At 40.9% G+C, this 27,086-nt stretch overlaps 2 protein-coding genes across 5 annotated transcripts in view; one reads left to right on the top strand and one right to left on the bottom strand.

The window, feature by feature from the left end:
- Positions 1–6,742: 6,742 nt before the first annotated feature.
- DCUN1D5 (defective in cullin neddylation 1 domain containing 5) lies at positions 6,743–23,976 on the bottom strand. 4 transcript variants are annotated; one of them, XM_049823160.1, is made up of 9 exons: positions 23,792–23,976; positions 23,165–23,202; positions 20,998–21,084; positions 17,867–17,937; positions 17,386–17,477; positions 11,363–11,471; positions 11,165–11,269; positions 10,207–10,309; positions 6,743–9,449 (listed from the first exon to the last, which is right to left on the bottom strand). In XM_049823160.1, exons 1-9 carry the CDS (start codon positions 23,875–23,877, stop codon positions 9,394–9,396), a joined length of 747 nt encoding a protein of 248 aa, XP_049679117.1. In that variant the 5' UTR covers positions 23,878–23,976; the 3' UTR covers positions 6,743–9,393. The 4 variants fall into 4 exon arrangements, with proteins under 4 accessions (XP_049679117.1, XP_049679114.1, XP_049679115.1 ...); XM_049823157.1 differs by lacking the exon at positions 23,165–23,202 and having other exon boundaries at positions 20,998–21,089; positions 23,792–23,971; XM_049823158.1 differs by having other exon boundaries at positions 20,998–23,202; positions 23,792–23,894.
- A 1,593-nt stretch (positions 23,977–25,569) lies between these two features.
- Positions 25,570–27,086, top strand: part of DYNC2H1 (dynein cytoplasmic 2 heavy chain 1) — a 185,788-nt gene continuing 184,271 nt past the window's right edge. Inside the window, exon 1 of the mRNA XM_049823214.1 lies at positions 25,570–26,021. Within this exon, the coding sequence (XP_049679171.1) occupies positions 25,791–26,021 (231 nt within the window). The 5' untranslated portion in view covers positions 25,570–25,790. The remainder of the gene's footprint in view (positions 26,022–27,086) is intronic.

The following is a 27,086-nucleotide window of genomic DNA, read 5'->3' as shown; positions in this document are numbered from 1 at the left end:
TTCAAAGTGAGTATCTTCCAATATCTATATGATTAGCATTTTTATTAACATTGAAAAACATTCAAAATATACATTTAATATCTTTGGAATAAGAAGGAAACAGTGAGATAAAGTTATCTAATCATGTTTTAACAGGAACCAATTCACAAATTCTTTTGAAATGGAAACCATATGCACTGGACAGCTGTTCCCAGAACTAGTACGGCATCTCTGGGCTGCAGTCACAGAGGTATAGAGCAGACAAATTATGACACAGCTCAGAGATGTTCAGTTGTTTGGCTGTAATGGTCTGTGCATACTGCAAAGCCTGTGCAAGCTGCTAGAACAATAACGCTAGCACTCCTAGTGCAGTGCTGCCATGGGTGTTGATAAAACTGCCAGCTTTGCCATTAGCAACAGAAGAGCATAAGAAAATAGATACGTGAGAATTTCTATGTCCATTTATATAATGCTGCTCTAAAATTTCAGTTAAAGCATCAACTCATTGATTTCAAAGGGCACACCTGTGCAACTCCTGTTCACACTGATGAGCACTTGCAAAATTCAATTCAACGGAGTGAATTGAAAAAATTCACGGAGTGAAAAATTCCTTCTAAACCCAGATTTGCAACGTTAAATAAAGCAACCATATAAGCCATCCTCTGATAACAAAAACGTGTTTTTATGTCCAGAAATTCTATCCCCAACCATATTTTACTGGCACTACATTGTTACGTAAAACCACAATCACTTCCTTGTTTACAAAATATGTTGTATATTGCATGGAAGTATTTCCAGTTGAAACCCCATAGAGCTAACTCAGCAAAACCAAAGTAACCTGGGGCTTTCTGAACTCTAAAAAGGCAATTTCAGACCACAAATTAAATCTATTAAAGCTGGTTAAATCTAGTCTTGCTTCATCTAGATTTGAAATGGCTGTTGTAATGTTTTCCCCTTCAAATTAGCTACGAAGCATTGGTATGTCACATTTCCATAACACACAGATGTTCAAGAAACTTTTCTTGGGAGCATCACTTACCAATTCCTTACTCCAGATCAAATCTGTCAGAGGCTAATTGTCTCGGGGGGGTGGGGTGGGGTGGGTGGGTGGTGGTGTCACATGTGGCTGGGGACAACCAAAGTGTATCTGCTCCTGATGTCCAGCATGATATCTCTAACAAATGTGCAAGAGAGGAATAGGAGTCCACTAGTCCCATGTCTCCTGTGGACTCTCTTACAGTTAGAAGACATCCAGCAATTAAATGGCTTCCTCTTCCTGGTAGCCACCAGAATACTATCAAAGGAGTTGCACTGTTGCAAAGGAAAAGCCCCAAGCTTTTTGGATGTTCAGATCTTCTTAAAAACAGGCCCTCTGTGTAGCATGTTAGGCATCTGCATAAGGAAACATCAAAAAACCTGAAAATTCAGACCCAGTCATTTTGTTTGCATAATGCACTATACCAGCCAAAAGCTAAGTATCTCAGATGCTGCCTGACGGTTCCTTCTATTTCTCTGTGCCTTACTATGCCATGCCATTTTTAAATCTATGAAGATGTTGCATAATGTAGCATGGCAATCTTTATTTCTCACTGCAACATAACAAAAAGAACTTAGTTAAAGGAAAGACAGCCAACCTCACACCTGTTTGAAACTGTAGCCCAAGTGATGCACACATAAACCTGGCCTGCAATCCAACATAAACATAAGCAGTTCCTCTGTCTTCTACCTGGTATTTCAAAGCAGCAGAAGCTTAGCAATTAGTATTTACTGCTTCTGTTGTAGTTAAGGCAGCCACTATTTCAGGGATGGCAGAAGATCCAGGGATGAACCATTATAAAAGCTAAGCTAGAAGGGCCTGAATTAAATGTCTTGTCAATCATTAGGAACATAATTTCTGTGAGGATGAAATCTTAAGCATGTTTGGAGAACTGGGCCCCTCTTACTTACTTCCAAAGGGCAAAATTTAACCCAAATAATCATAGAAGTTGATTGGAATCATCATTGGTGAACACAAACTATGCTAACACCAATCAAATCTTTGAGGTAAAGAAGGGCAAAACATTCAAGAAATGTATAAACTAAGTAATAAATGGGAATGAGGTGATTTTTCTCTCTTGCATTGGTAACATTAATACTAGAAAACAAGTTCTTGGTTTAATTACATTTTTAAGGAATAATGACCAACTATAGGTGATGTACTTAAATGGAATAATATTTAATATTATGACTGCAGGAATGTTCCAGTTAAAACACAAGCACTATGCAAAGCATAAGAACAGTATTTATCTGTAGGACAGTAATCTCACTAGGTTGGGACAAAAGTGTTATTAATAACACAGTACCTAGTACAATGAAACTGAAGCCTTACATGCTAGTACACTAGCTGCCTCCCCAACTCTGAAATTAACAGAAAAATAATATTAATTCTGTTATTAAACAAGGGCTATGAACATGTTCCCTGATGAACAGTGATCCTTTAGGAAATCAAAATGAGCATCAAAAAATAAAATAGCAAATGAAACTGTGTTTTGAACCTTATTTACTGCTTACAGATAGCTATTGACACTTAAGATGCTTCCCCATGACTTCAGAAACCAGCAATTTTCCATTGAGCTATGCATCGCACTCACTATGTCACAAAAACACATGAAGAAGCTCCACAAACTATAACACCCTACATCATTAAAGTCATAAGCATTTCATTTAAGAATTATACATTGCAATGAACTTCAGTACATCATATACTCAGTTGTACAGCATAAGCACAGCAATATCCTTGTGTGATTTAATATACAACCTAAAATCACAGTTCCATAAACAATTAAAAAAAATATGTCAGGAACACTGGCAAAGGGTAGGCGTGGCACATAAATATCCTGGTGGCTCACTCAAGTGTCAGTAGTAATTATTGTCTCCCCATGAACATTGTTAGGTTTGGCATCTCCAATTCTATGAGGACATTTCTCCACAGCAGAGTATTCATTCTGTAAGCCAACAGTCACCATAGCAGGGGAAAAAAAAACACCCCCAAAACCTAAACAAACCAAAGAAACCCCAACCCAACAACAACAATAAAACTACCCCAAACAAAACCCTAAACATATAATTAAAATCAATAGGTCTTGAATAAGGCTACTGAAGATTCAGGAGGGGAAACAGCATTTCACTATCAAAACTTTAAACTGGCTCCTAGGACAGAACCATTCAAATGGTTCATTAAAATGGAAAAAACACCATTGAGGGAGATTTGCATAGGACAGAAAGGTGACCAGCGACCTCCACGTTCCCCAAAAATGTACATATTCTATAGGAAAGCTGAGGAGAACTGAAGGTCCTTTCTAATTCTTCTTTCACCTTCAAACTCCTTCTGGGCAGTTTCCACCAGGTTGAACACAAGATGGGAAACATTTATGTATTTATTTTTATATATAAAATGTGTGTGCATGTATACAAACTACAAGTTTGAAATAGGGACAGAACACTCCCCTGGTTAAACAAATAAGCATGGAAATAAAGGGAGAAATGGTAGAATATGACTGTATTTTATTTTCAGATACATTTCCTATTCTTTCCCCTGTGTGCCATGAATATTTCTGTTTCACATCATGGCAAAATCAGTGTCACGACCCATGCCCAGCCCTTGGAACCCCAGCACTAGTCTTTACTTTGAATTACTACTCAGCCCTGATGCAAAAATCAAACACACAAGGGAATAAACTGTTTTCTTTGTTTTGTAGATTCAGACAAGTAGAACCAATATCTCTATCTACTACACAAAAGTGTAACTCAGAAGCAAGTGCCAGGTATGCAGAGGACATATTTCTTATATAACTAATGTTCCTCTTCCTATTGTTGCTGTAATCTGCAAAAAATTAAAGTAATTGCGTCTCATGGATTAATAATGATTTACCTCAGATGTGTTCCGAATCATTCATTCAGGTATCCTGACTAACATTTTTTCCATGTTCAAACTGAAGTATGTTGAACAGCTAGATGGGAATGTAATATTAGCTGGTGAAGTTTATCATATTTCTTTCTAAGTTTTAATTGGAGAGGCATTACATCATAGGATATTATCTCCTCTTTCATTAGAAAAACTGATTTAGGGTGAACCACTTTTGAATGCAAAAAATAATTTCACGTTAAGCCTATTACAGTTAGCAGGCTACAGGTCACATCTACCATTTCATTTTATTGTAATTTAAATTACAATAGGCACAGTAACCCTTCCTGAAATATTCTAATATTTAACAAATTATAAAGAATCATTGCAGTGCTATTATCAGAAAAAATTTAAACTAGCTGGCAATACTATATTCTAGCACTTTAATTCTTTATCATAAAGTGAACGGTGAAAATAAATTAAGTAATTCTGAAAATAATAAGGAAAAAACTAAGTTGTATATTAGCTAGAATATAAATCAGCCAAAAATACCTTTAAATTATTTTACAATCAGCACTAATTCACTACTGAACTGATAAAAATACATACATGAACAAACCCCCTGAAACATGGAGTGATTTTTTTTCTTAAATTGTTAAAATTAGGGAAGAAATTTAATTTAAGCAGCTGAAAAATTTTATGTGTTTAAAGCATCTTTATCAATAGGCACAGTTTCTAGAGTAACAGGACACAACCATAACATTTTAATAACTTGAAGTAGTAAGTCATTCAACAGAAATATGTTAGAACCAACTTGAATTAAGAAATTGTATTTGGCTCATTAAGATAAAACCCTGTCCATTATAAGGCCTATAAAAGAGACAAATTCAGTAACCTGCATCTTCTGTCATTGGACAGTTACTATTCAGGAGGCAAAAAAGCTAAGGAGATCCCAACATACAGAGAATGCCATATTCTGATTAGCTAAGATAAAAAACAGGAGCAAGATTAAAGTTTAGAGTCTGGATTAAGTGATATACAAATCTGAGAAACTAATTTAATTTTGTTGACAAGCCTGGCAGTGGTTTAAAACTAAAAAAAATTAAGATAACACTAGGCAACATCATGTTGTGGTACACATTCAGTCTTTAATATGCCTACATAACACTACAGTGTCCTTTCCCACAGCGACAGAAAGAAATACAGAATGATAATATAGAAGACAAGGATAAAGAGAAGCAACAGAACTGTTGCCATCGCTTGTAGATACAGATATGAGATGCCTGGTTTGCATACCTCTAAGCATCCTAGTGACTCAGGAAGGCACAGGGAACTTCATTATCACAAGAAGATAAAGTGGAATGGTGGAGACAACAAACGGGCATTGCCTTAGGTCTGAGAGAGACTGATGCTCTTTGGGAGGGAAGACTGTCCTCAGGCAGGTATGGCATTGGACCTCAACAACTAGAAACTGTCAAGAGCGGAACAAGCTGTATCTGCAAGGAAAACAGTGTCACTAACTCAAACTTATGATGGGATGCTGGCTTTGATCGCTTCTGTAACGGGCTCTGGAAGACCCTATGGAAGAGTATACTAGAAAACACCAAATCCTTTCCTAAAAGCAGACAAGTGACCCAAGAGATATGCTGGAGGGGGCAGGGAGGTGGCCAGGGAAGAGAGAAAAGCTCATTCTCCTTTCATTCATATGCACTGCAACAGGTTGTTGGAACAGTGTTCATCCAATGAATAATTCCTGACAGTTAATTAGCAGGACCATTATGTTCTATCAGCACCTAATAATATGGAATACAATCAAGAACAGTGTTCACTGTTGCTCCCAGTTGCGATCAAGTTCTATTTTCTATATGTGCACACAGGAGCCAAGAAATTACTCAGCAAGGTTAAGTTAGAAGAAATTTGACTGATCCATCTTGCTGGAATTAAGTCTCTCAGTGACTTTAAGAACAGTTATACATGCACAAAAGAAAAAAACTAAAAGAGGCAGCATGACAAAAAAAAAGTTTTCTGCCCTATTTCATACCATTTTATTCATGATACTTAAAGCTAAACCTGTACAAGTTTGTACATATAGCATTGAAAGAACTGTTCACTAGTTCATAAAATGAACAAGACATCAGAAACATTAAACTTATGATTCCTCTTGCGATTTTTGTGCAGTCAGTATCAGTACATCAGCTCAAAGCTTTTGAGAGATGAAAAAACCTTAACAATGGAAATACAGACCACAGTGCCCCCTCTCGGGCCATCTGTGAGCGGTCCCAAGCTTGTATCCTCAGTAATCTCAATTGCAAAATTCAAATTCCGCTATATAGAAATGTGAAATTACAGCCATTAGTAAAGAATTAGACGTTTAAACAGTAAAGATAAATTGGATCAAAACTACATATACAGTTAAAGACATAGGTAAACATACATGACTGTTTAATTCAAGATCACATTTTTACATAGGAGAAATATTACATTCCAAACTACCAATATGGCTTTTTCCATGAACAGGTGGGCGTTTTCAGATTTAAAACCCAAAAATGTTAGTTGTCTAAGAAAACTAGAAAAAACCCAGTTAAGTTAGGAAGAATTAATATCAAGAAATGAAAGTGAGATTAAAGTGAAGTTTATAACATCAAGATAGACACCACTATGATTTAGTTTTGGAAGACATTTCACCTTTGATTTTATTATTTGCTGTAAATGTGGCAGCATATTTCAACTGTGAACTTTCATCTTAGAATACTGAAAAAGAAGGTATCACTTTTTTTTTTTAATTCAATAGACTGAAGTGCACCTGAGCAAAGCAAAATTAAAGTCCAAGGACTACAGAACGCATTTAGCTGAACTCAGTTTTGGCTTGTGGACATGCACAAAATTAAAAAAATAAAATAAATAAACAGCTTTTGGCACTTGTCCACAGTAAGCTGCAAGGTGATTTAATAAAAGACAGCTAATAAAAGTGATCAGCTCACAATGAAACTGTACAAGCCATTAGTTCACATTTAAACAATAAATCTGATTGCAGCTTTTAGCACAAACCCCCATAACTTAAAACCCTATTTTATTCAAATTTGAAAAACTATATTGATTTTAAGTAGTTTAAATACATTCATTCCCAGTCAAAGTTTTACAGTAACTTATGATTTGCAATCACACGCACAACCAAGTTATAAATCCCTGAAACATGGATTTATTATAGGAATACTGATAAAACCTTAACAGAGATACAAATGATACATCACATAGCGTCTTACACCTTAACGGTAAGTACTTGACCACCTTGGATTGGTAGATGCATCACTCCTACTGTTAAACTCTAATACCATCCTCTAGGACCAACTGGTTTAAACTGAATTTACAACAGTTTGCAGTTACCCAAAAAAAGATGATTTTTTTTTTTTTTTTTTTTAAATCACACTGTAAAATATTCACCTTCTAACAAGTATTTCAAAACTTCTGGAAAGATAATTTCCCAGTTATGATGGAGACTAAACATACTAAGCAAGGAGAGTTATTTTAGTGAATTTGAGAAATTAATTTCAGAATCAGTACCCCCGCACAGATTTAGTATACAGCAGTACTTCCCCTGACCTAAGTTAACTGGTGCATGTTTATCTGTGCATCTTAGGACCTTACTCTACCAGTAGATCTTGGGACTCTTGAAGTTAATCTCATTCTGGCACTAACTTTCTGTGGGGTAGGGCAATCTCCAAATGAAAGGCACTCTGTTATGAGTGAAATCAGAATTATCAGTAATGCAAATGAACAACTTGGAACATATTGAAGAGAACTGCTGAAGACTACATGAGGCCTAAAAGTAAGTACTTAAAAAAGGTGGAATAACAGAACAGCTGTAGCGCATGTGTTTGCATGCACGGATACACTAGCCACTGTACAAGCAGAGATCTTCCAAGTATCTCAACTGTTTGGGGTTGTTTTTTTGTTTGTTTTTTCCCCCCAATGCTTTTTTTCACTTGGGCAGAACCAAGCTTCTAAGGTTCAATTGCACTATCAGATGACTTGTAGAACAGCCCATGGACCACCACTGCATTGCTTCCTGCAGCCCACAGCAAGCAGTTCTGAAGAGTAAGTTGCAAGAGTGGTCCTCTAGTAGAACAAGAGCACAGGCACACACTACTAGTTTGTTCCACTTCTCATTTCTCCTCATACCTTGTCTTTTTTCCCCCTCCTTGTGAGAAAGAAAGAAAGAAAAAAAAAAAAAAAAAAGATTCATCTTGGGAATAAAGCTTTCCTTAAGGACAGGAAAACTCATGCTTGTTAGTCTGAATAGGGATGTGCAAAACATAAGTCATTTCCCTGAGGCAAAGATCTTCAAGTCATGCCTAGCTTACATTGTCTATTCTTATTTCAAGCGGTTGAAGTATTTGGCACAATGAGGCCTCGATCACTGACTGAGTCTCATAGCATTATCACAGTCTACATAACGTATTTATATAATAAAGTAGAAGTTACAAATGCTTCATTCTCTCATTCTGCTCTGGTTTCTCAGAAGGGCAAATCACAGTAGTTATTGGATTCAATAGATGGAGTAACAGGGTAAAAATTAATAGCCTGTTATATACAGGTCAAAGGTAGGTGACTTAATAGTCTCTTCTTGACTTACATTATGAAAAACATCCAGGGAGATAAAAAAAAAAAGTCATGCTGTGAATGCTTCCAGTCTAAAACATCTAAGAAGCAAAGCTCGAAACCAAGTCTTTCCAGCTTTCCCTTTTAAAATATAAATTGCACTTTTTATACAAAGCAATCCAAAGACTAAGTTGTAGTAGAAATTTGAAGCTGCCTTACTGTACCAAAGAGTATCTGTGTTCACCATTTGAAGTACAGGCAACTAGTTTTCAGCCATTCTGCATACAGAGCCAAATGCTCTACAATTTTCTGCTTTAAAAGGGCCTGCCATTAAATGCCATGCCACTGGGTGGGTACTGAACAAAAAAGAAAAAAAATTAGAGTTTAAGGCCTTTGTCTCCACAAGGAGCTGAAAACTGTGGCGCAACCCATGACCAATAATTAATAAACAAATTAATACACTCCCACCCAGGGCTCCAAAAATCAGTCATTCTTTCTAATGTTTGTCACACAAGACAATCATACCATCAGCAAGCAACAGTGCCAGTTAAGCGTTTTTAAGGTCTTCAAAAATTCATAGCAAAGGGCACTTCTGAGAAAGATAATCTTAAAGATTTGGTTTTAAAAATAGACACCACACTCACATTCAAGGGACATTCTTCACTTTTAGGCCTTTGTCACAAATCTGAATCTTTATTGTTCTGAAATAAATGCTATAAACATAAGACTCAAAACAAGAACTCCAACTTTCAGTCTCAGAAGAGGTGTGGTTCAATGCCCATATCACGTATAACAAGAAAATTTCCTTAAAAAAGGAAAAAAAATTACTGTAAAGTCTTTCTTAAGAATGAAAATGCAATCCTTTGTTTTTCTCATTAGTTTGTGTACAGGCGGGCACCAAAAAAACTTTTGCATTTTCTTTTGAATTCTTGCTATGACGCTTGACGAACTTTTTGCCATTCAACAAATTCATCCAGAAGTACAGGCCCTGCAAATGGATGAAACTTGGAGTTATACTTGCCAATGTCTTTCAAACATCTTCTCTTAAAGTATGAAGGTTCAAACTATTGGTCTAGGTAACATCCATGTCAACCCTATGGTCAAATACTTATTAAGACTCAAAGATTACGACAATAATTTCAATCAAAAGGTGGCAAAAAGTGCACAAATAACACTACACAGAACTACGGGAAAAACATGTTCCTGACATCTGACAGTTGCACTGAACTGAATGGAAAGCATAAAAATAAGGTTGTATTGTAAATCAGCACAACTAATTTCTTCCTAGAGCTTTCAAAATTGCACATAATTAGGACACAGACCAAAATGGGGTGCCTAATGCAGTCATAGTATGATTGACTACCAGCCAGGTGTAGAGTTCAGCCCCAAGTACCAACAGCTAGGCTACTTCATAGGTAAACTACAGTTTTTTATATATTGGTACAAATTGAGAGTTTGCTTTTTATAATTCTGTTTGCAAGTCTATAGTTTCATGTAGCAAGCAGCTTCACTAGATCCTCAACTGAATATAAGTTGGCTCAAGTACACCATCATACCCCTGACAAACTACTACGATTAATATCTACAGTTTGAAGATGGATGGTTATCAGGACAGTTTTTCTACACATTGTTAGAGAAGAAATATTTTATAACTTACAATATTGTTTCTGTTACAGAAATTTGTTTTATGCAAATTGAAAATACTGAAATAATAGTTGAATAAGCCAAATGTTATGAATACTTACATGCACCATCTTCATCATAGTTGCTAAGATCTGCATGGACAGTTCTGCTGAACTCTAGCACATTGTACCACTGATCCTTGTTCATAACTCTATACTTCGATTGCTAGGGAAAATAATTTCAGAACATTAAAATGTCAAGTGACATTTGGTAATGCTGCATCTCATTTTATCTTCGATCAGTTCCTAACAACTCATTTAATGGGTAACAACGGTTACTATTTCCTTGGTTTTCCATTTTCTAAAATACCACACGTGTACATATTTCATAGTACTAAAACTATATAAAATGGTTTCTTGAAGGATCAGAGCAAAATTGAAATACCAGGGAATCACAAAGTCACCACTCTTAAGCTTCAAAAACTGGTAAATTTTCATCTTGCCCTGAAGTGGGGCACACTTAGCTCAGAAGTATTTTCAGAATGAATGATTAAAAAATAATCTTTTCTCCAGCGTACAATACCATACGAACATAAGGCCATCTACTTTGCAATGTTAGTACTGATTTGAAGCCAGAGAGGAGTCTCAAGCCCAGCATGCTCCACAACCTACACATGTCCACATTATTGACTAAGTCACTTGCAGCTGAGCTGACCAAAATCTTCCAGAGACAGCCAGAGTTCAAGGTACCTACATACTATAACTACACAAAGTAAACTTGAAATTCAGCACAGATGTACCACATGAAGAGACTGTTGGGGCTCTATTATTTAATTTTAAATTTACCTTTATAGTCTAATTAAGACGGAATTTTAGTTGCCTTTGATAAAAGAAGGGGGGGTGGGTACAGGGAGGGAGAAAAGAATCTGTGACACATACATCATTGTTTCATAAGCACATCAAGCAAGGGAAGAGGAGCAATATGGATACATTCTTGAGAAAAACAACACAAACCCTGAAATCTTTTCACAGAACAGCCCAACTACTATGCCATCATTCAGAAAGTCAAGGAAACTTGTACCTCCAGGTATTGATAAAATACTGAAAACAGTGGCCAAGTTCTTCCAAGCAGAAGAGCTAACATGGATTTTGCAGTATCAATATCAAGACTTCGCTGGTCTTTATCCTAAGGTTGAATAAAGAAAGCACAAAACCCACTCAAGTACAAGCTTGTTGAATAATTAAAATAAGAAATTCTCTAACACTGCAGTAGTCTTACCCTTGCAAAATCAAAGGCATATCTGTAGATATTCTTAAAAGATGAAATGTCATTCAATTGTGACCGCAAGAAGTCAAATTTACTCTGTAATTTTTCTGTACAGTCACACCTTAAAAGAAATAAAACCAAATTATGTTAGAAGTTCAAAACAAAACATTTGGAAAATGAAAAAAAAATATGCCAGCAAACAAAAAAATTTAAAATCACCAAAATGTAATCATCAGTTGTACAGGATTAATACTATGAAGGTGACTTAAAGAACACTGAACATGCTCAACATCTGCAGCTTACTGAAATGATGGATGCCTGGCTTCTGTAAGCAAGTTTTAAAAAATATGTTAGCAATATAATACAAAGTCTCTGCTTCTCAAATAGTAGTCTTTTTATGCCATACTCTACAATTTATATTCACACCCAGCACTACCTTATCTTTCAATCACTATGGAAGGTTGGAGAAAACAGTATTCAGCGTGCATTAAGGTGGTAAAATCCAGCTGTAAATAAGGGCTTTATGTCATATCTCTATGGAAGAAAAACAAACCTTGAAAACACACTTCAAGACTACATATTTATGAGTGTCAGGACTGAGCAGCACTCTGCAAAACATACTAGTCTGCTCGTGTTTTATGACTGATAAACACAAGCTTTGATAAGCCTATCACCTGGATTAGACAGTAGCTATTCAACTGAAAACTTACAGGCTGCATGAGAATGTACAGGTCTGCTAGTTGACAGGATAACCCTTTGGCAAAAATAACTTTTTGGCAGAAAAGAAGATCTCTACGTATTTTACTTGGCAAGGGCTTTTGTTTCCAAATAGAAAACGGGTTAGATTCACCAACAATGGCAGAGGAGAATGTAATTTACACATGCTAATCCTCCAGGAAAGACTCACTCAAAAGAACAGCTGTTATATTATATCACATTTTATTCTTATGAAATAATAGCTGCTAAGATTAAAAAAAAATAAAAATAAATGCACCTTGCCCTGTACCCTGTGTGACAGAAGCAATACTTTCAGAAATACAGATACATAAATAAATACTTCCTTTGGTAATGTCCCCCCCTCCTGGCAGCCTGCCTCTCAGAGAATACATTTGCATCTAACAGCTCCTTAGGGACTCAGCCCATAGCAAGCGCCCTTCGGGAGTACTGCAGCAGGTTGCTGAGATGCTGTACTTTGATGCCGTACTTTGCCCACAGCCGACACTCCCTGTTCCTCAGGTCTGCTAGTCTGTGTATGCATGTCTGTCTGTCTGCCCCTCTGGGGCTGCCACAACAAATTCCAGCTGATGGAGCCTTTTGTTATTTCTTGTCTCTAGCAGCATCTACCCAAAGCAGCACTGAGTCCCACCCAAGATCAGTGCTAAAAAATAAAACTATTAGCTAATTAGGCTGCATATTCAGATGACAAGAACTAATATATTTTGCAATAAACCATGCATTAAGTTGAAAAGAAATCCTGTTAAAAAAAGCTTTGGTAAATTTAATAAAAAATTAGGTTTTTTTGTCTTCAGGCATCTAATTGGTTTATGTATTCTATCATTTACCCCTTAAAACAGTATTATACTATGCTACAAAGGCATCTCGTTTTATGTTCATGTCTCTTCTTTCCATGTTCAAACCTTCATACTGAAATAATATTGTCCTCTACATTTGAGGACAAATCCACCTATTTAACACCTAACTAAGTGCTCATGTTGTTAGTGTACTAATGACATATATAAACTACTTAAAGTGGGTTTACCACATATTTTGTCAAATACAATTTGACTAAGATTATTTACCATACCATGGATAAACACAAATTTCAGTATGTTTAAATGACTTAAAAATATTTTGTTAAAATAGTTCAAATAATCATGAATTTAAGTACAAAGTAAAATGCCTGTTATTGTCTACTGTACTATTGGCTACATATATTTTAATACAGAAGTGATTCTCTTGAAAAAGGTGGTATGAAACTGTGCAATTATTAAGCCTCAAGACTCCTGAGCTATTGTCAACCTATTTAAAACAAAACAGTCAAATGGATCGCACTCAAACAGACAGGCACCATCCTCTGAAGCCCGATGCAGGGACATACCTCTGTTAAAGCCATTTAAGGCATTTCCGCACCTGGCTATGGATTTTCTTCACATCAGTGAGGTAAGGAGCTGCCAAACTCCTCTTTTATAGAGATATACCTGCTTGTATGGCTGCACCATAAACAAGATGGCTGAGGTCACCCATACTTCGAATAATTTTCCTATTTATTTTTTTGGTCAGAACAACCTTCTAGTTAGCACAAATGAATTAACACCAAACTCCTCTACAGAGACTAGAAAAAGGATGTGATTTCTTGAACTGCCTTTACTGAAAGATAGCATTAAATAAGGCTACCTCAAGATCAACAAAACTAGACACTAGCTTACTACCTTCTCTTTGGTTCCCTACATCATATTTATAACAAAACTTAAATTAGCACCACAAAGCAGTCCTATTTTGATTTCTGTTGAGGTAGAGAGTTCATCTGAGGCATAGCTAACATGGACAGAGTGATGATTCACTAAGTCCTACTCAGATATTCCAATGTTTCATATTTTACAATTATTCGCACACGCTTGTCTTACTAAAAATAAAAATTAGTGAGATGTATACAAACATTAAACCGAAAGCATTTAATGGTAGTATATAAAGTAGTTTGAAGGTCTTTTAATCTACAAAAAGAGTTCCCCTGCCATCACCCAGCCCTCCAGATGGACAAAAGGAAATGATACCTATCTAGCCCATCCACTCTCTTCAAGCATTGAAACAGGATCTTCTGAAATTTAGGTTCCATATTGTAACTGGAGCATACAGAGGTCCAAGGAAGTAATGGCTTAGGAAAACAAAGGGACATCTTTTCCATGCCCTGACAATGCTATAGTTTCACTATGTCAATTGATTTATAGGTCTGGAGAACAGAAATTGTTTAGATTCCAGTATACACTGAATGCTATACTGGCAGAAAGAAATTATTTACCTTATGCTTTGTGTTAGCCTCGCAAACATTAACAGAAGGAAAGGCAGTAACAAGCAAAAAGCTTTGTTGGAAAAGCAGCTGATATTAGGCTATCATTAAAACCAACCCAAATAAGTTGGTTTTACTAATAATTCTGCAAACAGCAAGAAGTTACAAACCTGGCTTTTTTTCCCCCCTCTCTCTCTCATGTGGCTTCTCTTGTACCTAAAAATATGAGATCATGACCCTATCTTTCGCTCAATTTGAATCTAACTTGTCTCTCTGCTCTTTACCTGGCCACTCATTTTTAAAAGCTCAATTTTAATGTAAAATTCAGCTCAAATTCTAAGGTTTAAAAAAAAAAAAAAAATAGCCAGAGGGAAGTACTCCGACTTACTTACTTACTTCTCACTTCCTTACACACAAAATTCCTTATAATTACCTAGTTCAAACAATGACTTCTGTGAAGTTTAATAAAATCATGAATTGTAATCCTTTTCCCTTCACCTTCATTTCGTAACTAGATTTTTTTTTTCTTTGTAGGTCTGCAAAGCCTACAATTGACAAATACCTGAGTATGCTTCTCCTTTAACTCAGATATCTAAAGTTAAATGCTCAACTCTAAGTTATTCACTCTCCAATGGCTTTAAAGCAAATGTAGATGAACAGTCACTTCCTGAAGGCTAGTCATTTCATCCTAAATAGGCGTTTAAAATAGCTGATATAAATTGCCCAGCAGAGGTACTTGTTTCTCTATGCTGACTATGAAAAGAGCTTCAGGTGATTAATTCAGATTCAGGCACCCAGCTTTCAAATACACACACACACACACACGGCAGAATTCACCCTACCAACATGACATACTACAAACCTCACTTTTGCAGCTTAAGTTGTTTAAGTCTCATAAGCTGCTACTTAGTGCTTGATCCACCTTAATTTTGACAGCGTATACCTTATCACACATTTATTTTTCTCCTCCTCTCTAAAGAACAAACTTCATCAGCGTATCATAAAACCACACACAAAAGAATGTCACTTCAAGATTCAGGCACCCAAACATTGGCATCTAACCGCAGATCAGATTTAGGTGTCTAAGATGTAGGTGTTGCCATTCACAGAGGTCCAGCCAACCAAACTATAAGAGCAATTCAGGTGACCAGCCACTAGGTCTTAGGGCAAACTGAATACCTCCCCAGGCTCCACTACATTAACTAGATCTCCAAAGACTGCAGTAAGAGTTTAAGAAGTCCAGCTCTTGCATATAAACCACACATTTAGGTGTCTTACTATGGAGCTGAATTCCACCCAACCCTGCTCATGAAATTACCTTATGTGACATTTCACATATTTTGAAATAAGGATTCTGTAATAAAACTCTGACTTAGAAGACACTCTGGGCTTTTAGCGCATTTTAATGTCGTTTCTTCACGCAAAAATTAAAAAAAAAAAAAAAGCAGCTGTGCAAGAATGTAATAATACTCTATTTGCTTTAAGAGAATAAAATCCTTCTTCAAAACTTCTGTCAGTTCTTTCAAGAGAAACTAGATTCCCCCATTCCAGATGGTATCCCATAATATGAACCTCCCTTCCCAGTAACCACAAACAGCACAAGTCTACAGATTTATATTCTCTTTTTAAGCCAACAAATCTTGAATTCCTTCACGTGACTGCCATTGCTTGATCCAGCTGCTTAGTCTACAGCCCGCTATTAGAGCACACCCAGGGGAAGCAAAACGTACAGGTTAACTGGTTTAGGCTTAGGAAAGTGCTCCGACCACAAGTCTTTTTATGTAAAAATGCACAGCAGTACCATATTTTCTGTCTTGAACACATTTAACCTACAGCATAACCAGCTCTGTTCTTAAAAGATCCAGAAGATTCCTAATCACAGCAGATTATTAGAAATTAAGTCTATAATATTGGCTCTGAAGACGTGCCTGGTTTCATACATCTTTGTGCTTGCATTCTGCTATACTGGCTAACTCTTGAGAGCTCCCATTTGGACATAAAAATTAAGTACTTCAGAGAAGTAACCAAATTACACCCATTCACTGCATCTAAAAATTTATGCACCCGGAATTTAATCTCTGTCGTCCTGAATTTCAGGCAATTTAATCATTCCAGCTCTTACTAAATTTAAGAGCTTCTGACAGTCACAAAACAATCAAGGCATCTATTGGAAGCACGATCCCAAATCAGTAAGATTTGCACAAGAGAGTCAGGCCACAATCACTTACTCCATAGTCTCAAATAACCAGAGGGTATCTACCCAGTACAATTTCCCAAACCAATTCACAACTGATAAGGCAACTGTGCCAACTCCAAGGGTCAAATCAGCTCCTCTTTTCCACCATGCTGTAGCTGCAAGGGTAGCTCCCTGACATTTTTAATATTGAATGCAGTGTCATAACAAGTCACCCTTAAAACATTCATGTACCATAAGTAGTTTCATGAAGAACAAACAAAAAAGGGACAACTGAACTAAGCCTCACAAAAAGCTGATCAGTCTCATGGAAGAAAAAACCTCTTTGGGCAGAGTGTTATCTCACCAAAAATTCTTACAAACAGAAGGAGTGAGAAGTTTATTTATAAATTGAAAGTGTTACTTAGCCTAAGCATTAAGCATGGCTTCTGACCTCCATCTTATAAATAACAGTAATAACCAAAATTATTATCAATGCAGTCCTCATCTATAAAGCTTAGAAATCAGTAAAAACTTTCTAAAATACAAGTGCTGAGATATGCTTATGGCTATCTCTAGATCTACTTATTTGTGTCTACCAACTAGAATAATATTTTTTGTAAGAAAAAGAAGCCACCAAACCCTGATTTATTAGGGTTAGACAAAACTTCATCATTTGTGTGAACTAATCAGATTCACAACTTTAAGAACAACAGCTATTTCCAGTTGTTGACCAAGACCAGACCTGAGTTTCTGTGTCTTACTGCCAATGCACAAGAAACTGAGGGCAAGAATTATTAAGCTACTAGTACAAACATAAAATTAGAACATTCTGTTATATATGTAAAAAGCTCTTACTGTAATGAGGTCATTCCTTTTAACCATTCTTCCTTGGTAAAAAATCCCATACTTTCAGCCTCTAGTTTCCAGGCTAAAACTAACATAATAATCTAGGGGGGAAAAAACAAGGGGAGAAAAAGGAGTCAGTATGTAAGAAAAGGCTGATTTCTAGATGTCCAAGAAGAAAACTCTAAGCATTCAAACATTCTAGCAATTGTTGTACATGCTTGCACTTCATATTTGTTAGCATTTATTAATTCAGCTATGTGCACTCTTTCTCTTAATTTTGATTTCTGAAAATGAAATGTTACTATAATAAACAAAACCTCACACACCAGCCACACATAATTGATATATTCAGCTGGAATATCTTAAAACAGCTCCTAAAAGCAGGAAGATAAACAACCCTTTCCTTACTGAAGTTAAGAGTTTTACACAGAACTTAATCTTACCCAATACCCCCTTTTAAAGTGTTATTAGTATCGTGCAAGAAACCTACATTTTCAGGCTCAACACCAATGTCTTCACAGAACTTTTCCATTCCTTCGGGCCCCACGACTTCATCGGGACCTTCAAAACCAAAAAGAAACCGGACTGAAATCTAAGTAACATTCACTGCTCACAAGCGTTATACACAACAATAATTAAACTACACTGCATACAAACTATCCTTAAAAACACTGCATTACACTATTAAGTAGCTTTTATGTTATAACCATTCTAACAACCGCAATGTGGGGGCACATATGTTACATATGAAGTAACACTATGAACTAAAAGCAAAACTAAACCAGAACTTTCATTTTGTGCACTGCCTCCCCACAACAGCAGACAAGCTATTTTAGTTTGTGTATGCGAGTTTTCAAAAGACTCCACTGAGTTTCCCACTGACATAGCTCAACTCCAATAATTGTGGTGGTCAATTGTTTTTGAGACAACTTGGGTACTGCTACTCTGTGCTGAAGTTACTCTGTGAATAATGTTCTTCAAAGAGTTATTTTATCAACAATAACAAAAAATAATTCTGCCTGAGCTACTATTACAGATATTGCTCTTTCAATGACGTTAACATTATGGGTTTGCACTAACGCAGAAGAGGATGAATCTTCAAATAATGTAAGGTTAGTTTTATGATGCTGAGTAATATGAGGAGAGTGATAACAATAAATCAGGAAAATGCTAAGCATGTTAGCCATGTACAAAGCAGAAAAAGGTTTATGACTGCAGAGAAAATAACTTGATTATGACCACAACAGTTAGTGTCATGCTGTCACTTTTCCATTTTAACACAAAGAAAGCCTCTAAAAAGCAGCAAAAAAGCGTATTTAAAGAGCACATACAGACACACTCCACAACTCTTTGTTTCTCTGAATCACTCTCTGGGTTCAGTTATTTCTGCTAAGCCTGTTCCAAACATGACTCCTACTGGGTAACCAAATATTATTAGAAGGCCTGTTGACATGCTATTTTGATAAGTCTTGGATCATTATGTTCACATTGTTTTAGTGAATATGAACCCATTGTATTGCATTTGTGTGGCAAGGTTTTGGTAGCGGGGGGGGTTACAGGGATGGGTTCTATGAGAAGCTGCTGGAAGCTTCACCTATGTCTGACAGAACCAATGCCAGCCGGCTCCAAGATGGACCCGCCACTGGCCAAGGCCGAGCCCCTCAGCGATAGTGGTAGCAACTCTGGGATAAAAGATTTAAGAAGGGAAAAAAGTTGCAGTGGGCACCGAAATGGCAGCCGGAGAGAGGAGTGAGAACATGTGAGAGCAACAGCCCTGCAGCCCCTCAGGTCAGTGAAGAAGGAGGGGGAGGAGGTACTCCAGACGCCAGAGCAGAGATTCCCCTGTAGCCCGTGGGAAAGACCACGGTGAGGCAGGCTGTCCCTCTGCAGCCCATGGAGGACCCCACACCGGAGCAGGTGGATGTCCTAAGGAGGCTGTGACCTGTGGCCCTGTGGAGAGAGGAGTCCAGGCTGGAGCAGGTTTGCTGGCAGGACTTGTGACCCCGCGGGGGACCCACGCTGGAGCAGTCTGGGCCTGAAGGACTGCAGCACACAGAAGGGACCCACACTGGAGCAGTTCGTGAAGAACTGCAGCCCATGGGAAGGACCCATGTTGGAGAAGTTCATGGAGGACTGTCTCCCGTGGGAGAACACAGAACAGCTACTTTCACAGGAAAATAAAACGCAATTGGCATTTAAGACCATGAACCTCTACCTCTTAAAAAATGTCGGAAAGAACATTTTGCCTAAGCAAGCAAGGCAAAACACTTCTATCTGGTTTTGAGAAGCCCTTACATAGAATGTGTTAAAAAAATTACAAGGTTAAGTTGTGAAGAAACACATACAAGGCTTCACTAGTAATGACAAGTATAAACTTGAATCAGTGTTTTTGGCCCAGAAATCATATGTACAATTCCTATAGATATGCGTGTGTGTGTCTGAATGTAATTTTCTCTTTTAACAGAAACGTTTAATCTCCTATGGTGTATAATTTCACTGGAATTCTATTTTATGCTAGAAACGTGGCATATTTTGATTACTGGTTAACTAACAAAGTATATCCTCCTACACTCAGTTCTTGACTCAACAACAAAATTTACAGGCCTTAAAGAAAAGTTAGAAGTATGTGCAAGTGCATTTATCAGAAGAAAACTAATTGAGAATTATTATTTTCACCAGAAGACGACTCTTTACTCCGAAAGAGTATGCCTCAAACCTAAATTAGAAAGCAGATTACTAGAATCAGGAGTAGTTCATTGCTGTGGAAAGACTGCAAGGAAAGCAGCAGTTCTGATAAATATACTAAACCCAATTGCTGGCAGATAAATCATCAGCTCATTTCATACTGAGAACTAGACATTAATGAGTTTTAATCACCAACTAGTTACAATGGACTTCAAGTAGTTACTAGACAGGAAAAGAAATTAGTAACAGTTTATAGATCGTGAATTTCTAACCATATAATTGGTAAATAAATGGCATCAACAGTCTAATAAATTCTGCAAAATACACTGCATACTCACTGAAAGCAACTATTACTTGGATAAGAATTCTGATTTATTTGAAATAGGCTACTTCTAACACTTTTGAATGAAACATTTGTTATTTACACTATCAAAAATGTTAGGACAGATTCTCAGGAAAAACAGTATAAGTATCTATTATTTTATTTTGTAAAACAGAAAACCAAGAGGCTTAAATCATGAACTTTTTAATTATCCTTCCAACTTGATTATAAACAATATCTAGTTAGATAAATAAACTATCTAAACTACCTCTCAATATCCTGACTTCTACTTGCCCATTTCAAATCAGGAAGTAGAATCATTCAGTATATCCTGGTTCAACACTGTACTGTCCAACATCAGTTATTTCATTTTAAAGAATGCCATGGTAAGTTACAAAGCATAGAGTAAAGAGGAAAAAGTCATAAAGAAGAACTACTGAAAAGGCGATAGTAAAAGCTATACTAATTCAAGTGCATGCTATAAGGAAGCGAATATTGACCTATTTTTTATGTCTATATCAGCATAGTAAAAGCAAAATGCAAATAATAATTGATGTACTCATTTGCTTTAAACAAAACCATATAGTTTTAAATATTAATCCATTGCATATTACCTGCATATTCATAAAACCAAGCCAGGCACTTTTTGCTTGAAAAATGTTCCTCTCCACTTATTACTTTACCAGAGGCTTGTGATCTGCAATAGCTTATAGAAACACAGGGATGATAAGTGTTATTTTAATATGAGAAATGAGAAATAATTTAGAATTAAATTCCAAGTTGTTTATTATTACTTCAAACTATTTAGACTGTTCCACAAAGTCAATATATGTCAACAATGAAGCTGAATTTGTTAAAGGGCAACTGTCATCCCATTTCAACACCTGTTGGAACATAAAATTACCTTGAAATACAGACCTCTCATAGCTCAATTTATTGCAACTATTATGTTTTCTGAAATGCAAAAGTACTGTTATCTTGTAGATATTAAGCTGAATAACCCCCACACAGATGGTCAAAATATCACTACTCAGTAATTCGAATGCCTTGTTATCTACATATATTTATATATACAGGCATTTAAAGTTAGGTCTCTAATAAGCAGCATGATCTTCAAGAGTGCTGAATATGCACAGGTCCCATTTAGGTCAAGAGAAGCTGCAGAGTTTGACATATTTAAAAGTCAGGCTATTTATAGTTAAACATCCAAATTTGGGAAGAAAACTCAGTCAATTTGTTTACATTAAACATATAACTAAATATATGTAAATTCTATAGATGTTTGGTACACATACCAGAATAGTAATACACAATCTATGGTAAGATTAAAACTGCTCAGCACACACAGCTCCCCCCTCCCACATTATGCAACACACAACCCAGTTTGCCTAGGAAGTGACTTTTCATAATTTATCCTTCTTTAACAGAATACATAGAATAACTGATTTCTTCCAGTAAGAATATCGACCACTTGAAAGCATCTTTAGTCAGTAATGAGTTGCAGCACCCTGTATTTGAAAGGAGTGTACGTTGACAAGTTACAGACTTTTAGAACAAGCTAAGATCATTTCTAAGAATGAGGTGAAAGTTAATCATATGAGAGGATTTAAAATTATGCAGCTCCTACACTGCAATTTTAAAATTAAAACATCAAGCAGGAAAAGAACAGTTCAGTTCTGAGAGGTGGTAAACAACTTTATCTCCCATGTATTGCTTTAAGCTTCTCTGGAAAAGAAAGCAATGCTCTCCAAGATGAAGCCTTACATGCTGAAAGCCAGAATTAAAGAGAGCCATACAGTATGCTAGTGCTTGTTGGTTTTATCCAGTTTAGCATATATCCATTTGTAATCACTGTTTTTATTAAAGAATATTGCCAATATATTGCCATATAAGAATGCTACATCAAAAATGCTCGTGTATCTAACATTTTGTGATCAGCTAGTATGAACTCTCATTTACATCATAGTTTTTGCGCAATGACAACTAGCTTCCTGTAAAGTCTTGTTTTTTGGTGGTTTTTTTTTTTTTTTTTTTTTTTTGTTAAGGAGCTTTCAAAAGATTTTTTTTTAGAGTAAAAGAAATTAAGATCATAAAATTTTGGTCAGCAGTGTTCAAGAAAGATGAACTGAAACTGGAACAGATGCAGAGAAGAGCTATGATGAGCACGGAAGCTGAAAATCGGTATTACAAACCAGAAGAATGTAGCTTCTTTAATTTAACAAAATAAAGTATGAGAAAACACAGTGTTCACTCCAAATACAGTACCAGGCAGAACCATGAGGGAGGAGTGTTATATAAAAGATAACGCAGGTACAAGAATGGTTATTAACTGGCTATGAATAAATTGAGACTGAAACTAAAAGATCAGTAATGACTGCAGAAAGTGAGCTCTGGAACACTTATCCAAAATGAACAGTCATAACAAAATAAAAGCCTAGGTACTTGTAAGCTCAAGCTTGGTCAACCTATGAGAACAGCCATATGCCACAGTTTCTTGCAACAGCCATTCCCGTAGCATTGATTTTGTAAGTCCTTTGTATTCTTATGTCCTCAGGACGTTTGTCATACTACTGGTTTACTGACATGTGTAACAAGTTCTAATAGGTGAAAGTAACTGCATGCCTTCTTCGGGAAGCCACACCGGAAGCTCCTGCTACACCATACTAATGGTTTATCATTCTAATGGTAATTTTCGGGTATCACGGCATAAGTGGTCTTTTTATGGTAGTTAATGAACAAGATGCTTCAGGCTCCTGTATTTATTAGAAAAACCTTTCCTGCTTTTGTTTTGGAGTGTGCTGACCTCTCCCTCCATTTCACTGCAAAAAAAAGAAGAGACGATTTAACGTAGACACTCCTGAGTACCGGCAACCTCAAATCGAGGAGAGCTGCCTACCCCAGGCAAGAGCTTAGACTCACTACGGGGACCGCTGCTGCAGTTGGCCCTACCGGTACAGCGAAAGGCTGAACCGGCCGGGAACGGGAGCGGTTCCTAGCGTTTCTCCCCTGAGCGGGAACAAGCCAAACGCAGCCGCTGCAACCCGCACGACGAGGGCCCCGCACCAGCACACCCCGCCACGGGGACGTGCCCACCGGCGCCGCGCCAGGCGGCCAAACGCGAGCCCGCCGGCACGACCGAGGCGCTGCGCGGAGCCGGCCGGGCCCCGCCACCGCCTCACCGCGCCCGCAGCCCCCCCCCGCTGCGAAGCCCAGGCACCCCGGGCCCGGCGGCCGCCGCACAAAGGGATGCCGCAGCCCGGGGGCACGCGGTGCGGAGCGGTGCGGGGCCGCCGGCCCCCCCCCCCGCCCTCCCGCGGAGGAGCGGCCCACCCCCGCGGCCGCTCGCCCGGGACGTGACAGCCGGCAACAGCCGCCGCGGCCCCGCCCCGCCCCGCCGCGAGACGGTACCTGCCGAGTTTACACTTTTTGAGGCCGGTGTCGTCTGCCGCCGCAGCCGCCGACCCCGAGGACTTCCTCTTCTTCTTCACCGGCATCGTCCCGCCTCGGGGCGGGGGCCGCCCCGCTGCCGGGGCCCGCAGCCGAGGCCCCCCCCCCCCCACCCGCCCCCCGGGCTCACCGTCGCCCGGCCGCCGCCTCCCGAGACCGGCGCTGAGGAGACGAGAGGAGCCCCGTCCCGCCCTGCTCCTCCTCACCCCCGCCGGGCCCGGCCCGGCCCGGCCCGGCCCTGCCCACCCCCACCCCCCCCGCTCCGCTCCGCCGCGCGGGCAGGCCCCGCCGCCGCCCCGGTCCCAGAAGCGGGTATCACGCCCGGGGCGGGAGCGGCGGAACCGGGCGGTAGCGGCTGCTGAGGGAACGGCGAGCGACCCGGACACAGACTCCGCTGAGCAGGAAGTGACAGCGCCGCCGGGGCGGGCACGCCGCCGGGGGACCGCCTCCGAGTGGGCGGGGCTAGGCGCGCGCCCTTCCCGCCGTGAGTCTCCGCTCCGCCCTCGGCCGCCCTCAGCGTTGCCGGGCGCGGCTGCAGGGGGGCGGGGCAGCCGGCCGCCGGGCGGGCGGCTGACGGTGGCGGGGGCAGCGCGAGCACGGAGAGGGGATGTGTGGCCGTTACAGCGCGCGTTCACCCTAAAATAAAGCGGGGAGGGGTGAACAGTTCGTTCCCGGAGCCCGCGGAACGCCGGCAGGCCAGCCCGCCCGGCAGGCCCTCGAGCGGGAGCGCTGGAGGCTGCCGTGAGGCGAGGCCAGCGGCCGCGGGAAGGGGTCGGGAGCCGAGTGGAGGAGCAGCTGCTGGGGGCAGAAGCGATGGGGTTTTTCGGCGTGAAGACCCTCTCGGCTTGAGGAAGCGGCTGGAAGCGCTGGCAAGCACCGAAGGAAGAGCGGATAACCAAAACCCGCGCCGACTAGCGAAGCCGCTGGAAACCACAGGCAGGCGCTGCCGGTGGCGGACCTGCCCCGCAGGCAGCAGCGCCCGCCGGCCCGGCTCCCGGCGCCGAGCACGACCGCGGTGGCGCTTTCTCGCCATTCACGTTTATTCTGCGGTGTCCGTTGTCGGCACCGCTGCCGCACGCTCGCGGCTCGTCCGCCAGCCGTCCCCGCGCCGCCGGCCTCTGCCCCCGAAGCCCCGTCCAGCTCCAGAGGCCGGGGGCTGCGGGGAGGGTGTCCCCGAGGCGGGACCGCGTTCCTCCGAGGCTGCCTGCTGCTGCTGGCCGGCGTCCGGTAGCCCTGAGCGCTCGCGCCCCCCCGCCCCCCGGGGCCGGGTCCGCACAGGGCTCCGCGTGGTGGTACCGAAGCAGCGCAAGCCCGGTGACGGCGGGTTCGTTAGGGGAAACGGATCGGCAACGGGGCGGGGGGCGGGGAGGGAAGCACCGCGAGTACCGCCGGTGCCCGTGACACCGTCACGCGGCCGATGGCAGGAGAGACGCCTCGAAGACTCCGAGGGGAAAGCCGTGCAGCAGGTCGGGACGCCGCCGGGGACGGCCGAGGCCCGGGCAGGGCTGGGGGCTGCCGCCTGTGCCGGGGGGAGGGGGTCCTCCTCCCCCCGCCCCCCCCCTTCCTCACCGCAGGCGGCTCCGGGGCAGCGCGCGCCGCCAGGGCACCGCCCTGCGGGGCGGAGCGTCGCTTTGCCCCGCCCGCCTCCCTCAGGCTGGCGTGCCTGCCGATTACCGAGCGCGTCGATCGACCCCTGCCTTTCTCCCCGCTGGCAGCAGCGGCGCGGCCCGGCGCGGCGCTTGCCCGGCGCCACCCGGACCAAGCTCGCGAGCGCGCCGGGGCCGCCATTTTCAGTCACCATAGTGACGGGGCTTGGCAACGCGGGGACGCCGGGAGGCCTCGGGCCTCGCCCTGTACCCCGGCGTGAGCCGCCGGCCTTCCCGCCGCCCGCCCTTTGGGTCTTCTCCCGTCAGCCTTCCACGTACTCCCGTGGGGTCCTGGACCCAGCCCCGCCTTGATCATGCCTGGCGGGGGGGGGCGTCCTGCCAGCATGGCCGGCGAGGGAGACAAGAGGAAGAGGTTTATTTCAGCCACGGCTGCTAACTACTTCGGACTGGATCCAGCTGTGGGTCCCGCTGCCCTGGCCGCGGGGCTCCATTCCCGCCCGGAGCTGACCAACTTCCTCGACGACGGCAACGAGTTCCTCCTCGTGGTGCAGCGCTCGGGCACCCAGCTCACCGCATCCAACAAGGTACGGCAGCGTCAGGCTGAGTATGGGCAGGCACCTGTGGATCCAGCGTGTCCACCCCATCCCAGTGTGCGAGTGGGGATGCAGAGCCTGGGGTCCAGCCCAGGTTTAGTGGTCGTAAAACACTGGTATCTGATCTGGGAGACATCTTCCTACTGCAAATATCTATTGCAGTAGGGTCTCAGTGTCTGCCGCATAAATTACTGGCCCAGGAGTCTGTGAAGACCACATGGTCAGCTGTGCCATTGTCCTGGTTTCAGCTGGGATAGAATTGATTGGTTTTCTTCCTAGTAGCTGGTACAGTGCTATGTTTTGAGTTCAGTATGAGAAGAACGTTGATAACACTGATGTTTTCAGTTGTTGCTAAGTAATGTTTAGTCTAAAGTCAAGGATTTTTCAGCTTCTCATGCCCAGCCAGCGAGAAAGCTGGAGGGGCACAAGAAGTTGGCACAGGATGTAGCCAGGGCAGCTGACCCAAACTGGCCAACGGGGTATTCCATACCGTGTGACGCCACATCTGTCATACACGTTTGCCATGTGTATAAACTGGGGGGACTGACTGGGCAGGGATCACCGCTCGGGGACTAGCTGGGTGTCGATCAGCGGATGGTGAGCAGTTGCACTGCGCATCATTTGTACATTCCAATCCTTTTATTATTGCCGTTGTCATTTTATTAGTGTTATCATCTTCATTATTAGTTTCTTCTTTTCTGTTCTATTAAATCGTTCTTATCTCAACCCAGGAGTTTTACTTCTTTTCCTGATTTTCTCCCCCATCCCATTGGGTGGTGGGGGAAGTGAGTGAGCGGCTGCGTGGTGCTTAGTTGCTGGCTGGGGTTAAACCACGACAGTCATATATTTCTAGTGGATTGTGCCCATGCTGATATGTAGTTTCAGTGTGCTGTATGTATATTGTTGCTGCATGAACGTAATGCAGCCTGGAGAATGGCATGCTCCCTTGCTGCAAATGCCAGGTGGAGCCTGATGTATGGGTTGTTCCTGGGCAAGGGTGCATGCAGGTGACTGGAAGGCTTGCGTTGCCAATGTCTGTGCAGAAAACGTGGCCCA

This window comes from Accipiter gentilis, chromosome 19 (genome assembly GCF_929443795.1).
Source record: "Accipiter gentilis chromosome 19, bAccGen1.1, whole genome shotgun sequence".
Classification (NCBI taxonomy): Eukaryota; Metazoa; Chordata; class Aves; order Accipitriformes; family Accipitridae; genus Astur; species Astur gentilis.
This window is presented reverse-complemented; position numbering and strand designations above follow the sequence as displayed.

What these genes read in the sequence shown, in the direction of transcription:
- DCUN1D5 (XM_049823160.1), bottom strand. Translation starts at nt 23,877, where the DNA reads ATGCCGGTGAAGAAGAAGAGGAAGTCCTCGGGGTCGGCGGCTGCGGCG. An exon ending in AAAGGAATGACCTCATTACA is followed by an intron (nt 11,472 to 17,385) that starts GTAAGAGCTTTT and finishes ATTTCTTTTAAG; the next exon opens with GTGTGACTGTACAGAAAAAT. An exon ending in CTATGATGAAGATGGTGCAT is followed by an intron (nt 9,450 to 10,206) that starts GTAAGTATTCAT and finishes ATCCATTTGCAG; the next exon opens with GGCCTGTACTTCTGGATGAA.